This window comes from Austrofundulus limnaeus, unplaced genomic scaffold, assembly GCF_001266775.1.
Source record: "Austrofundulus limnaeus strain Quisiro unplaced genomic scaffold, Austrofundulus_limnaeus-1.0 Scaffold314, whole genome shotgun sequence".
Classification (NCBI taxonomy): domain Eukaryota; kingdom Metazoa; phylum Chordata; class Actinopteri; order Cyprinodontiformes; family Rivulidae; genus Austrofundulus; species Austrofundulus limnaeus.
In genome coordinates this window covers 229,215-245,231 of record NW_013952716.1, presented here as the reverse complement: position 1 = coordinate 245,231, position 16,017 = coordinate 229,215, and the positions used below count along the sequence as shown (strand labels likewise).

General features: G+C 39.2%; 1 protein-coding gene across 1 annotated transcript in view; it reads left to right on the top strand.

The window, feature by feature from the left end:
* The window catches only part of si:dkey-172j4.3 (diacylglycerol kinase delta), a gene marked incomplete at both ends in the record, with an annotated part of 96,257 nt that extends 80,776 nt beyond the window's left edge, over positions 1-15,481 (top strand). The window contains 12 exon segments of the mRNA XM_014021998.1: positions 1,938-2,025; positions 2,887-2,978; positions 5,845-5,944; positions 8,727-8,792; positions 12,397-12,562; positions 12,633-12,731; positions 12,861-12,945; positions 13,027-13,134; positions 13,980-14,076; positions 14,164-14,271; positions 14,348-14,461; positions 15,347-15,481. Of these exon segments, the coding sequence (XP_013877452.1) occupies positions 1,938-2,025; positions 2,887-2,978; positions 5,845-5,944; positions 8,727-8,792; positions 12,397-12,562; positions 12,633-12,731; positions 12,861-12,945; positions 13,027-13,134; positions 13,980-14,076; positions 14,164-14,271; positions 14,348-14,461; positions 15,347-15,481 (1,258 nt within the window).
* Positions 15,482-16,017: the final 536 nt, after the last annotated feature.

The window sequence follows — 16,017 nt, the reverse complement described above, 5'->3', positions numbered from 1 at the left end:
GGTCACTTATTTATTTTTATTTAATAAATTTAAGGTCAATTTTGAATGCAAATGTTCATTACCAAAGCAAAAATATCATCATAATAAATAATTTGGTGCTAAATTTTCACATTCCAATACTTGGAAAAAAAAAACCTTTTTGACTTGGACATCAATTTATTCCTATTGCTTCGTATTTGTATGTTTTTGAATCTGTGTGTTGATAGTTTGAGGTCATAATCCTACAGTAAAAGATCCATAAAAGCTTGAAAGATTTATCAATTTTATTGTTGTTTTAGATTCTTGACAGTGATGTTTAAAGACTGACACTTTTACCATCCAATAAAAACAAAACACTACATAAAAGGGGGATTACAGAAGTAAAAAGGGTGTTCTTGTAATATTTTTTATTTATAATATTAAAATAAATCAAACCAGAGGCATCCAAACCCTCCTGTACAGGGTTCCTGCAGATCCTTAAAAAGTCTTAAAAGCAATTGAATTTGTCAATCCAAAAATAAGGCCTTAATTAGTCTCAAAATGTCTTAAATCAATCTTTCAGAGGTCTTAAAAATGGTAACACATTTTAAGTAGGATGATTRTAAATTGTCTCAAATATTAAAATAATTGTTAACATTTTTTTGTATATGTATAATTTACACATTTTTTTCTCGTAGTTGTTCTGTGTTAAAATAAAGATTTGGGTAAAATTATCACCAACTTTTTTTTTTTCACATTTTTATTTATTGTGAATTGGGTCTTAAATTTAAATTCAAGTGGCATTAAAGAGGTCTTAAAAAGTCTTAAATATAACTTGCCTTAAGCCGTAGGAACCCTGCTGTAGAACCACGCTGACACATGAAAATACGTTTTTCACCAGAAATGAACAAATTACAAACATTAATTAGTGAAGAAGTTTCCTCGACTTTATCAAATTGTTATTCTGGGTTTTTCTGCATGAGTCACAGATCTTTATTGGATTTCTGAACAAGTTCAAACAAATTGTGAGTCGTTGTGGGCGTCTCAAACTCTTCTAAACTTTAGTTTTAAAGAGCTACAGCTGTAGTTTATTTTGTCTGTTTGCAAACACTCAGCACATTTTGTCCCAGATTTTGTTGAACGTTCCTGTAAAAGGGTCATTCCACGCGAAAATTTGCTCGTTGTCTCGCAATTCTGTATAAAATTGGTTTCCAATTGCTGCTCTGTGGATTACGTGCCTGTGGCATCAAATTTTAGCAATAAATATGAATTCATTTTTGTGAAGATAACACTGATAAAATGTAGAAAAAAAAACTTCACGTCATTGAGATGAAGAGATATTTGCATGTAAAGTAACAGGAAGTGACATCAAAGAGGAATGTCTGCATGTGAACAGAGTGTTGCTACAATAACTAACAACACAGACTGTAGAGAAGGAGCTGAAGTTTCTTTAGATTATTTTGAGTCACTATCAGAGAGATGAGAGTCATATAGTTCAAATAATATTGTTTCAATAAACAAAGACCAGAGAGTTTTCTTTCTTAAGGAGTTSCCCTTTGATGTCACTTCCTGTTTCACTTTTATTGAGCCAACTTCAAAAGAAAATAGTTATGTGATAAAACAGGTAACATTGTGTTTTATGCCAAGTTTATTAAATGTAAAAAATGTTTTCTTGTTGTATTTGAAGGACATGCATGTTGCAGACATATTAAAGTTGCTCTGAAGGATGAGTTTATTAATAGTGAGACAAGCTGACAATTCAGTCCTCCAATAAGTTAAGGCCTTATTGATTTGAATGAATGTCTTGAAAGCTGATTGGATGAACAGTGACAAATTATACAACCAAAACAAAAATATCAGTGTTTTCCACAGCATCTTCTGTACATCTTTAATCTGAATTAATGCTTTCCAGTCAGCTGTCTGGTCCTGAGCTTAGTGTTTTACCTGGAGTTTGACTCCGATCCATCCCCTATTTTCAGATGGAGCATCATGACATACGAGGTGCCCACCAGCAATAAAATCACGGCCATCATGAAGGAAGACGACAGCCACGATTCTCCTCTCCAGGTAAATTAGCCGGCGGGACTCCCGTCTGCTTTGTGACGGATCGTTTCTCTAAAAGCCGGGAGCCTGAAAGCTCAGAGACGACGGTTTTGTGCCTGGATTGATCCTGGCAGGTGGGAAGTCAAAGCAGTCAGACCTTAAASCACAGGGATTGGGGCAAATATTGATTAAGAGCAGCTCAGCAGGTGGAATGAAAGCAGAACTCAGAACTGACAGATGGGATTTCTATGTAAATTAGATCATTTTTTTACTGAACAGAAATTTAGACCAGATATTTGAATCTTGCTGTACGTGTTAGTAATAAACTCCTCAATCTGATTAGAAGTGATGCTGCTCCAGGTCACTAAAATCTTCAGATGCAATGACTTCTTTCTTCACTCATCTAACTAATTTAAAAAAATCTGTTTCCTGCATCTCTAAGGAAACAGAAACTTAAATTAGGATAAAATTATGGAAGTCTTTGTTTTAAAGCAAAAAAAAACAAAAAAAAAACATTTTTCTCACGTAGTGAGGTGTTTCTTTGTCCTGCTGTCAAAATAACTTTGGGTCGCCAGATGAGGAAAATCACACATCAGCTGGGAGCTCAGAGATAATTCCCTTTTAGACAAATTAAACTTATTTACACCTTTTTTTATTCAGTCAGTGTTTTCACAGTTTTGGATGGATTCATATCCTGTTGAATAAATTTGAAACTGCAGTAATTCCATCACAGATAAACCATACAGGTGACAGCTCAATTTAAATGGAATAAATGAAGCATAATTTAACCTATTCAGGGTTCCTGTTACTATGATGCTTCTTTATGTTTTATAACCTAACAATTAAAATGTAAAAACAGATAATCCTCCATTCTTTTTCTCTCAGGTTCACATCACTCAGTATGCAGACTCTGTGGCCTGTCACCTSGCTAAGATCCTGGACTCAGACAAACACAGTGACGTCATCTCCTCTGCCAAGTACGTGCCCCGAATGCCTCACAATATGAGATCAAGGAGAAAAAATATATATAGACAATRGGAAGAAACAAGTGAAGATTGAGAGGAGAGGAGGATGATAACAGAAGGAGGAGTCAGATAAAGAAAGGCGAGTCGGCGTCTGGTCAGCTTAGATTGATTYTCAGCTTTTAAGTAGAGCCGAGCTCTCACGTGTGTGAGTGAAAGAGACGGATGAGTCGGTGTGCAGGGGTCGTCCTCGCTGCATTAGTACATCATCGCTCCTCCTTTGGGAAAAGCTCGGCAGCCATTATGGAGCACGTCTGTTTACAGCACACACTCTGTGTGTGCTGTAAACAGACGGTGATCATTGTTCCAACCTGCAGCACGTCTGWAACACCCCGGGGACTTCAGGACACACGGTTCACAGCACGTGTTTCATATGGGATGATCTGCTTTTCTAAATGTTGATTTTAAATATTTTTTGTTTCAACACAGACTGCAATTTTAGGAGTTATTTGTAGAAAAACTGTTAAAAAAGCAGAATCCAATTCAAATTCAGTTTAAGAACATCATCAATTTTATTTATAAGACATATAATTCAGATTCTATTGTCATTCAAACATAACATCAGTGAGATATGTTCCCACATTTTTGTTTGTATCAAGTCAAGCTGCAGCATTCTGCAGCTTGAAGAAATTTATAGTTAGTACTGATTAAATACAACACAGAGTTAGGGTTTTCTACTTTATAATACCTTTATAATGTTTTATATTTCTTACAATGTGTTAATTGAAATAGGGTAGATANCATATTAGCACACAACATAAACATATAATGTAAATAAGAAGAGTTGAACAAATTGCTGTACAATAAATCCCAAAACATTAAAAGAATAATAAATGTGTAAAAAACAGAATAAGTTAAATACTAAATAACTTAAAATGCCAAAACCATTAAAGGTAATTAAACACGAAGGAAAATAAATGTGTCTAAAGCTGTTTTTAATAAAAAAGAGGCTCATTTGATGAACAGGCTGTTCCACAGCTTTGGGGCCAAGGCACCAGCTCCCTCGCTGACTAATCCAGAACACGGAGCATCCAAAGAGACCTTTTTAGATGATCTAAGTGATCCACAATTAGAATAAGGGCAAAGATGTTCAGATAAACGTAACAGTCATGCACAGCTTTAAAAATAAGATTATAAACCAGCTAAGAGAAAAGCAATAATTTGCTCAGGATTCTGTTGACGTGTCAACATAAATGGATTCAAATTCATCCGTATTTGTTCTATCATTTCATCACAGCCCCCAAGGTCCTACCCACATGGGGACTGTGTTTTAGGAGCCCCTAAAAATGGGTTTTTGGAAATCAAGTTCAAGAGTGAAAAAGTATTTAAACATCAAATCAGATTTATTTGTATTGCACATTTAAATCAACTGTTGTCAACTAAAAGAAAACTATCTTTAGATCTAATGGATCTGGAGGACACATATGACTGCAGGAGATCATCCTGCATCCTGATATTTTAGGTCAGCAATAAAACTTTAAAATCAATTTTAAAACAAACAGGTAGCCAGCACTGGGGAGATATGTTCCCACATTTTTGTTTGTATCGAGTCAAGCTGCAGCATTCTGAACTAATTGTGAGTTCAGCCTGACTAATACCAACATACAGAGAGCTACAATAATCCATTTGGAAGGTAATAAAAGCCCCATATTCAAAATCATTAAAGGATAAAAAAATGATTCCACTGTTGTTAGATAAAGTCTCAATAAAAACAAGGATCCGTTAACAAAAATTCAAATCAAATATCAAAACTTTTAACACAAGATTTTACAAATGGCTCCAGGCTGCACAGATCTGTTGATCTTTTCATTGGGACCAAAAACTGTCAGTTTTATTCTCAATAAAATGTAGAAAGTTTGAAGCCACCCAAGCTTTTACCTCAGTGAGGCAGTCRATTAGTGGTTTTAATGAAAAAAATAAATTCCACTACCACTGTAGGTAGATCTGAGTGTTGTCTGCATAGGAATAACTGGAGTCTGGGTGTGGGGAAATTAAATGGAAAATTAAATGGTTCCGAGAATACARCCTTGGGGTACTCCAAATGTGAGGTGGGTAGAGGAGGAAACAAACTTGAAYGAGTCCAGAGCAGAGCCTTTGATACCACATTTGTCCAGCCTAGAGATCAGAATACTGTAGTCAGCTGGTCTAAAAGCAACCCTTAGTTTCTGTGTACATGGCTTGAACACAACCTTTTGAAAACAGTGTCAAAGTATAGATTAGAGTGAAATATGCAGWATCAGAGTTTTGTGTGTTGCTTCATGATTCTCTTGTTATTATCTCCACTGAAACAAATGTGAGGATGTTTCAGCAGCAGGAGGATTAGAAGGTTTCATTTAAACATTGAGACTTTTTATTAACTAAATAGGTTCACAGTGACTCAGAAAAATAAAAGCCAGAGCTGTGCTTCACTCATCTAATTTGCCTACCACCACCTATTAATAAAAAAATRATTATTCAAATACCTGTAAATCTAAATGGGTTTAGAAACCCTCTTTAGAGTGAGCTGCACAGGAGGACACATCTTTTAAAGCTTAAAAAGTGAGTGTTTCTCCAGCTCTAATTATCTAAGATGATGTAATACAATCAGTGAGAGTCTGGAGCTGCCTCCCTGCTGAGTCACTCAGCGGTAATGTAACAGCTGGAAGTAAACACCGTGTGGAAGTAAGTGTGTGTGGAGAGGGAGGGGGGCACTGATAGGCAGGTAGTCAGCAGTGAAACATGTGTGTGTGAGTCACCCAACACTTGTGTTAGAAAGCATAAATCATCTGTTTGAATCAGAGTGTTAATCGTGTTAAACCCCCTCCTCTCCTCCCGCTGGCAGGTTTCTGTGTGGGACTGTGAACGACTTTGTGGCGGAGGTGGGGAAGGCGTACGAGAGAGCCACAGAGAACAAGGAGGAGGCCGACGCCATGGCGAAGAAGGTAAAACAGGTCGGCATGTGTGTTGTGTAAGCACTTGTGTAACCAGTGGACAGGTGGAGGTGTGTGAGTAGGTGTGTGTATTAATAATTCCGTGAGCACACAGTTTCACCAAAAAAGGAAAGTTTCAACACTTCTCTTTAGGGAAGCGTTGCAAAAAACTTTGTTTTTATACCATCCAAATGTTCTCTGCTTTAGCACCTTCAGTGCAGCCTGGAGTTCTCCTGTAGGGAATAACAGTTTTTCTGTCAGCATAACTGTGGAATATGAAACTGATAGTGGTATAAAAAGTGTATGAAATGGCATAAAATCTCAGATGTTGGAGTTATTTTAACAGTGGTTCTCAACCCTGGTCCTCGAGGAACACTATCCTATTCTGGATGTGACTAACAAGCTTCTGAAGAATTTGAAGATCTACTGAAGAGCAGGGAAACATCTAAAACATGTAGGATATAGTTCCTTGAGGACCGGGGTTGGGAACCCCTGGTTTTAGGACAACAGAAACCCATTTGAAGCCCGATTTATAGTCAACATCTTGCTGATAGGGGTACCTGATGAGAATTGCTTAGTTTGCTACTCTCACCACCCGCTGAAACTTGTGCGTTGTCCTCAGTCAGAACTAGGAAACTTGTGCGTTGTCCTCAGTCAGAACTAGGTCTACTAGAACTATGCAAATATCGGATCTCTTACAAGCATCTGCTGAAATTCTGCTGGAAAAGTCATAGGAAAATACAGACAACTGTTACAGTTTGTATTTTGAGCTCTGAGTGAACACCGAACAACGTCAAAGTTTTAACAAGTTTGTTAGAATTTTCAGCTGGAAGGTTGGAACCAGACTTCAGGGTCATCAGTTCTGGACACAGAAGCTTTGGGTTAGGTTGAGTCGTGAGTCACTAACCTTTCCTGCTGAGTTGACGTCCGGGTTGAAACAACAGATGTGTTTTGGTTCCGGGCTGTGTTGTCACGGGGAGCAAATGTATCGCTGGACTTACTCAGGGTCAGAAACGGGGCAAGGTCATACACAGGTGGTCAGAGGAAGTTACCAGGTTTGAAGGAGATGACTGAGTCATTGGTCCAGAGAGGCGTTCAGGGGTCGAGATCCAGGAGGTCCGATGTGGCGCGGTTCCGTTCAGGGAGCAGGCAAGTGACAAAATTTCAAGAGACAGAAAAAGGGTTGTTACTGTGAGAGCAGATGGCAGGCGGGATCCGACAGGGGCTGAGGCAGGAGACGTTAAACCAGGAGACATGAGCAAGGTCGGGGACATGAGGCAAGAGCTGGACAAGGGACAAGAATGCTGGAAGATCATAGGCGAGACTGATGATAATCTGGCAATGAACTGGAGAGTGAGACTGGATTATACTGTATACTGCTGGAAACAGGTGAGTGAAATGAGCTTGATTAGAGTTTCTATGACGGGAGGGGCGAGAGCAATGAGCAGGAGCTGGATGTGAGCTGTAAGGCTGGGAACAAGACTATGAGGATAAACTGGAACATGAAATAAGATAATAAAACTAAAGTGAGGCATGATCTGAGCAGACAGGGACAGAATCATACCAACATTACAACTGTTACTGGAAAAATGATAAAGAAAGCCAATTAAAACTTATAAAGATAGTAACAGAACTCATGGAAGTAGACTAGACATTTTTGTGCATCCAGGTGACAGTACGGAGAACCGGCATCTTGGCCAGGCAGAGTAGAGACATGTTCCCCCACCGTCTGTTAAATGATGGTGGCCTCTTTCTGACAAATTAATTAACAAGCATTTCTCTTTGTTTCATAACAAATACCAGAACTTTATGCTCCAGCTCCGCCGTAAACTGAGAATAAACCTCCACTCTGAAAACCAGTCTGATTCTTTGTAGCTGGCAGGCTCTTTGTGAATTGTGATCAATAAAAGTCCGAATTAACTGCAAGAAACTGATTCAGCTCCCAGACTTGAACATTTATTTGCATAACCTTCAATTCCTAATGTTCAAATGTCTCAATGTTTTGTGCAGTTTGCATGGCTTCGACTCAGTGATCCTGGATGTAGCAYTAGCTTAGCTTAGCATGTGCCGATCATAGAAGAGAAAAAAATTTAACAAATACAGAGGTCACAGGTTTTTCCAACACAGACAACCAGAAATGTGTTCAGTCAGTAGAAATAAAGGTGCTCTGAGCCAAATAGGCCACTGTTGGACAGTATAATAGTATGTCCTGGTGATGATGGACTYTCATCACGTCGGGGTCACCAATTGTTAAAAATGTGTTAGATTGAAAGCCTGAATTAATGCAGGAAATCAGTTCTGTTATCAAACTTGAATCTTTATTTTCAGGCATGAAAAGTTTACCACTCACTCAGAGCCCCCCTCACCCAGTTTTGCATTTTCCATTGTGCTTCTGTAAAATTGCCCTGAGCTTACATGTCCTTACAATGTTTATTTAAAACTTAGTCACACCTCCTGGGGGTGGTTCCTCTTACATCAGCATTGGAATGATGTTTTCTTGAGGAATGTGTTAAAGACCTATTGATTCTCTAACTACCTAAAGCAAATACAATCGATGACAAAGTATAAAATATAAGTATGTATCTGAAATTCTGGTAATCCATCAAGAAGCATGTTTTCATTTCAGACTGGGTTTAAGTTGTATTGCAGCCACACTGAAGGATTTCGACGTTCTGTGCTGCTCCTACCTCTAAATGTACTTTTTGTTCATGTGATTCTCAGGCGACCAGAAGACACAGTATAAACATTGAAAATATATTTATTTTCATCCCTCTTTCTCTACCTGTTCTCCCAGTGTGCACTGCTGAATGAGAAACTCGACTCCCTGGTCAAGGCCTTAAGTGAGGAGGCAGAGGCGCAGGTAAATATCAGCATAAGGTATTATCAGGAGAAAAATTATGATTGTTGTAAACAAAATGTTTTGTCTATAATGTTCAATACCAACCTGGGAGTCAGGAAATATCTTTACAGAGCGTTTGAATGAACCAGAAGGATGAACACAATAACCATATTTAGTCAATGGAAATATTTCCTCTTCTTACATGTTTTTATTGCTCTTTCCCAGCTCTGGGTGAGAATACTAAACGTGCATTAAAAGCTCAACAACACATCATCATTTTAGCTTTTCTGATCCCCCGTGCATTTTGTTTTTCTTCTTCACAGATTGATTTAGATACAGGAGTAAAGTTAACAGCAGAGCCCTGAAAATGTCAGTAGCTTTAAGTTGCTGCTCACTGAAATTGAAAGTGAAAAAAAATCCCTCCTCCTGCGGCTCTGCCTGTAAATTAATATTAAGTGCTGCCTCTTTTGTCAAGGAGATGAGAGATGTTTCAGCAATAAAGCAGGAAGTTAAACACAGACTTGTTGGGGTTTTAATGCTGCTCGGCTCTTAAAATGTAATAGATCTACAAGAAAGGGTAACATGGCCACCTAATATGTAAATTACCTGTATATTTTATGCAATTGGTAGTGAAAGTATCCCCCCTTGTTTTATTTCTGTTATGTAGCTTTATAGTCTGGAATTCAATGGATTTTAAACTGGATTGTAAATAATGATCCTACACAGTATACTTCAAATGAAGTCAAATGGGAAAAAAACAAAAGTTTTTTAAACATAATTCTAAAAAAAGGGTATAAAATAGAAAAGTGATGTGAGCATGTAACCCACCACCACCGCCCCACACCCCTCATAGCTTTGAAGCTCTAATCATTAACTTCAGAATGCAGGTTATTAGATAAACAAGATCCACCTGAGAGCAGTTTGTGTCAGATGATCTCAGCATATATAAACATGTACTGACAGTACAACAACAGAATAACATCTCTAAATACTGCAGGCTACCACCAAGTAAGAGACATCATGAAGACCAAGACACTATCAGGCCCATTATTAGATGAAAACACAATTGCTTGTCTGCTTCCATGTAGCATTCAGAGTATGTGTTGGCTACTACCTAGGGTTGGGCTTAATCGTATCGTGTGCAATTAATCGTCAGAAAAACATTAATCGATTATTTTAATATGATTAATGCCACCAGGGAGACTGACTGGAKATTTCCCCKGTCAGTCCGCTTGGTGCTCCTTTCCGCTTCAAATCTGACGAACATTTAAACAAAAGTTCTGTTATTTATTTATCTATCAACACAACTTAAAATGTAAAGTATAGCCTGAAGTCTGATTTTGACACAATTTGGAAAAGTTTTTTTACGAAGAGCAAATCTTTCCCACTAAATAGGTCATGTGACTAGGACATAAGGGCGTCCAGGGACTCCAGAGGATTAATCGTCAAAGTAATTGTTGTCGGCTAAATACCACAATTAATAGTGATTAATTCTTTTGCCAATATCGCCCAACCCTACTACTACCTTACCAAATTTTAGCTCAATATCAGTAGTATTGACTGAGTTTATCTTGTTTCCTTGGGTTGATTATCTCTGAAGGCCATCTTGGATCAAGTTGACCTTAAAAGTTAATCAGTTCTAAATGTACAGCCAATGATTACTTTATGAGATTTTATATATATAGTTCATCCAGTAGTTCATGTGATACTTGGCCAACAATCTTTCTGTATCTTTTTCCACTCTCTCTCTCACACACACAGACATCTATAACAGCTTTCACAGTGGAGGGCCATAAAAATAGAAAGATTATGGCTCCACAACAAACCTACCTTGAAAGGTTTGTCCACTAAAACACATGGACCGAGCAAAGAGGGCAATAAAGACTATCCAGGAGTCTAAATATAACCCTGGTGGAGCTGGGCAGCTCTTCTGCAGAGATGGGAGGTTCTGTCTGTGGGACCACTAACAGCTGAACAGAGCTGGGCTTCATGGAAGAAAGGCCAGGAAAAAAACGTTTTAATAACAAAGGTAGACAGTTTGGAATTTGTAAGAATTGATATCGGAGACTCCCCAAACATGTGAAAGAGGCTACTGTTCTGATATGAGGCTAAAACCAGTGTACCTCTTGGCATAATGAGAACACCGTCTCCACACTGAAGCCTGGGGGTGGCCGCATCATGCTGTGCGGATGGTAAAACTGCTCAGAGTTAAGACTGGTTTGTACTCAATGTGAAGTCGATTGGGTTTCACTAAATGGTTCAGTGACAAAAATTGCATCTTTTGCTTCTCGCTACTTTAGACCTTGTGCATATCCCCCCAATCAGAATTTGTTCTTACAGGAAATGTGCCAAGTATACTGTGATTGGTCAGAACTTTGTGTCTATAGTACATTAGTGTCATTTCACTTCAGCTAAGGACCAGCTGGCTGAGGCTAGTTGTCTCTACAATTGTTCCAGCAAAACGTACATTTTCACAAGAGCGACTCTCACAACCCGATCCATCATTTGCAATATGTTGGATAAATTAATAATCAATTCACAAGGAGTGACGAACAAGCAGCAGATCTGGTTGAGCTCTGTTTTACTTGCAGCAAGGAATCCATATACAGACAAGGTACATTACATACAATGTCAGTAGCATGAACTGAATTTCTGTACAGCTGTCAGGCTTTTAAAGGGCCCCCTTCAAAGTGTCGTCCTGTTTACGACCATGTAATCTCCTGTTGTTCCCAGGAACTCCAGTTCCTTTACCCCAACCCACCAGTCAAACAGCGGGTCGTAAAAGTAACTCTACAAGCTAAATAAACAAATTACAAACATAAGCATTCACATCTGTGTTTTTACACACAACATTCCCATGAATTCAGTTAAAATAGATAAACACAGATCAACAACATTAAAATATCACAGAATTAGATGAACCATAATATTTTAAATCACATTTTAACCAACACAATAAAACACTACCACGTCTTCATTGTTGTGTTGCATATCTTTTCAGGGTCTTCTTCTACTATGTTTAATGATGGCAAATAGCTTAATGGAGCAGAACCACCACCAGCTGGTAAGGAGCGGGGTGTCAATTTTTGGACTCTGGTGCCGCCCAACTTTACAATGAAGCCACCCACTAGAACTGTTACTGAAGTGTACTGGAAAACCACCTGAACCGTGCTGTAGAGGTGCTAGTGGAAACTGGCCATAGATGACAAACATAAATTATCACTTCTCCTTGATTACCAACAAAGATACCAAATCTTCCTCCTTCAACTCCTCCATCATCAAATCCTCATATGTTGACACATGATGCAGTGGGAGGACTTACCAGGACTTCTTCCCCACAGTTTCTCATTCAGTATGAAATGTTCACGTGAAAAAAAAGTCTTACAACCTCATCAGTGAGATCAGATGTCTCTCATATTTTTTGTTTTGCTTCACAAAAAATATTTTACGTCTTAAAATTGGCATTTATGTTGGATAAATTAAACATACAAACATTCTAAATTTTATTATGTATTCTAGGTTATAAGATACCAAAACCACAAGAATATTGAAGAGGGTGAATACTTTTGCAACCCTCTGTATGTTTGGCATCGTATCGATACCTCTGTACTGTGGTTTTATCCAGGTGGTACCAGCAGGTTCAGCTCCGAGCCAGGACGGTTCGAGTCCAGGTGAAAGTGGAGGCGAGTCGGGTTCAGAAGGCAAAACGTATCGATCCAAGGAGCAGCTGATGCTCAGAGCCAACAGCCTGAAGAAAGCTCTGAGGCAGATCATTGAGCAGGCTGAGAAAGGTACAGTGCAGCCAGCTGGGCACTTTGATTTCCTCCAATGTTCACTCCACTGACTCGAGTGTTGTTCCAGTGGTGGACGAGCAGAACCGACACACGCAGGTTCAGAGGATGTCGTCATCATCCTCCTTTAAAAGGGAGAACAGCGATGAGCTGAAGGACGCTGAGCCACGTAAGTAATGCTTCACATTTGACGGCGTTTGAATATTTGAAAACTTGAACAACCAGATTTGGTTAGAGACGGCTTTAAGGCGACTCCCATCACCACCACAGAATGAACAGTTGAGCTGATTCTGTTCAGGTCCAGGAGGTCTGAGTCCCACGTCCCCCATCGTCTTGGAGAAACCAGAGAGTCTCAACACCGTCTCCTTCAGCGARGACTCTGTGTAAGTCCATGTGTTCCTTCATAACAGAGCTGTGCATGTGTGCATCGTCATGCATAATGAACAGTTTGTGTGTATCTGCAGACAATGTACAGAGAAGTGTGTGATGAATAATTACTTCGGCATCGGCCTGGACGCCAAAATCTCCCTGGAGTTCAACAACAAGAGAGATGAGCACCCCAAGAAGTGCAGGTATGATGACAGACACATTAAMCTGGATTCATGCTGATTATTGGTTTGCTCCATTTCTACAGTCGCTGGTATAACTTTATAACTTTTGAAGAGTCTATCACAAAATGTTTAATTTAATCTAATGATGAAACACTGACTTTGGAATCGTCTATGCTAAGTGCATAATTCTTCCCAAACTCATACAGATTAAACTTTAAGGAAAGTTAATTTACAGTTGTTTACAACTTTAGATGTGAAGTTACAGAAAAGTCTTTTTAAATTTCTAATTCTTAGAAGCAGAGCTGCCCAAAGTGGGGCCCACCAAGCCTTTTGATTTGGCCCACCAGCAGTTGTCCTKCTTACTAGTTGTAATCTCCTGTTTTATGTAGAAACACTGTATTTCCACTTAGTCTTTTCAACYATTTGTCTAACTATACGTACAAGGAGCTGTAGTCAGTCTTAACTCGTGGTACTCACTTTATCTTTGAATTATGTTAAAATTAAATATAAAATACAAGTACTTACAAGAGACATTTAGATTTAAGCCCATATCTAGATTTGCACATCTTACAAGACCACATATACTCAAATTTAAAATTATGAAAAGTCCCATAAGTCTTTGCTGCCCGAGCATACGTTGAATTTTCTCCATGTTGATGGGCTGAAAAACAAACAAACAAAAGAATGTGGGCAACCGTGGCTCCTCCTCTGTGTCCTGTTTTACGTTAATARCCTTGTTTTTATCTTCTGATCAATAAAGTTTGAACCTGTTGAATCAAAAGCCTGATTCAGTTCAATTCACAACACACGTCATCTCAGGGCAGCAGCAAAGTGAGGATATCTGGTCTTATTGTCTACATCTGCAGTAGTCGCACTAAGAACATGATGTGGTACGGGGTTCTGGGGACCAAAGAACTGGTCCAGAAGACGTACAAGAACCTGGAGCAGAGAGTTCAACTTGAGGTCAGATTCTCACTGTTTTAAAAAAATCCTTTTTAAATAAAACAGAAGAGTCAGCTGATCTGATACCTCTTCCTCGTGTCTCCGCAGTGTGACGGGGTTTCCATCTCCCTGCCGAGTCTGCAGGGGCTGGCTGTTCTCAACATCCCCAGCTACGCCGGCGGGATCAACTTTTGGGGCGGCACCAAGGAGGACAACGTCAGTGATGATCCAGAGCTTTCAACTGAAATGTAAAACTTATTGTTTGTTGACTTTTGTTTTCTCGTCGCCTCAGAACTTTGGCGCTCCGTCGTTCGACGATAAGAAGCTGGAGGTGGTGGCGGTGTTCGGCAGCATGCAGATGGCCATGTCTAGAGTCATCAACCTGCAGCACCACCGCATCGCACAGGTAACACGCACACCCACGCACACACACACTGTGGAATGCCTCCTTTCAAAGCTGATTAGTTGAGTCAGAGCAGGCTGAGCATTTCATGTCTACAACTGTGGAAATGAGTGAAAACTAAACCATTTGTTGTACTCAGCTCAGGCAGTGTTTAATAAAAACAACTGCAGAATCTGTTAGGAGTATTAACTCAGTGCAGTTTTCCTTTTTATGTTATTTCAGGTACAATAATAACTGTGTTTAGTTGTAAGTAATGATGTGCTCCTGTGTGATGTGTGGTGTATAAAGCTGCATTTTTAATATTTGCTAAAGAAAATCAACAAGAATATTTAAAAAAGACATTAAAATACATCAAACGAAACATTACAGTTAGGGGAGCACTGATTTATTTTCCACAATTACCTTGATTTTGGGAGATCTGTGATTGACAGTCTGAAAATCAGCCACTGCCCCCTTTTGCTCTGCTGTAAAACAGATTTGTATTGTTTCAATGGTATTATTCAGTGTTTTTCAATAAAACACAATTGGGACATTAAAGGTGTATGATGTACCTTTATAACACCTGACAGTGTCAGCTATTTAAAAATTATGTATCGGACAAAATCAGGCTTTTTAAAGATCTGTGATCAAACAGAAAACTACAATCGATGCAGTTACAACAACAGAGGAGTTTAAATGGTTTGTGATCAGATAAAACAGGAACTAAATGAGCAAAATGAGTTTCATGCTGCGAGCAGTCAGTTCATATGGAAGAACTTCAGCAAGTTAAAAATGGAGAAAATATAAAGTGTAATGAGGTCATATTTGACTGTGTTATAACAGATTTATGTATTCCAGGCCAGGACTCTGGCAGAACCTCTGACAGCTGTTTTTTCCTTTTGTTCTCAGTGTCGACAGGTGAAGATCACCATCCTGGGGGACGAGGGGGTTCCTGTGCAGGTGGATGGAGAGGCCTGGATCCAGCCTCCCGGCATCGTCAAGATCGTCCACAAGAACCGGGCTCAGATGCTCACCAGAGACCGGGTAAGATCCAACTCCGACCGGAGCTGTTTACTGTTCTTATACACCGGATGTCTGCAGAGGAGACAGAAAAGGGAGTCCTGCTTGAAAGTATTTGTTTTTACTCCACAAATGTGGCAGCTGAAAAGCCACTCATCTTCCCCKCCGCAGCTCTCTGCTCGTGTTGTTGACTCTTTCTATTTTGGGACTTCTTAAATCMAATCCATCCCCTCGGTGTGTGTTTGCTCTCCTTTCATGCTGCTCGAACCTCTGAGAGCTCTCCCAGTCYAGCCCATTAGTCCAGTTTGTTTCCATGGTTTCCCTCCTCCAACACAAGAGTGGAAGCTGTTGGTTCACCGGGTTTATCCTCTTAACCGTAACCCGGACTCAAATATCCACTAAACACACTGTTCCTACCGAGAGTTTACAGGCTTTATGTTCGKACACGACTTTTAGCTGACTCAGCCACTTTAGACTTAGAACATAAAATTACAAGCACAAAAAACTAATACATAAAACCAATTTACTAGGAAATATATAAAATATTAATTAAATGGAAC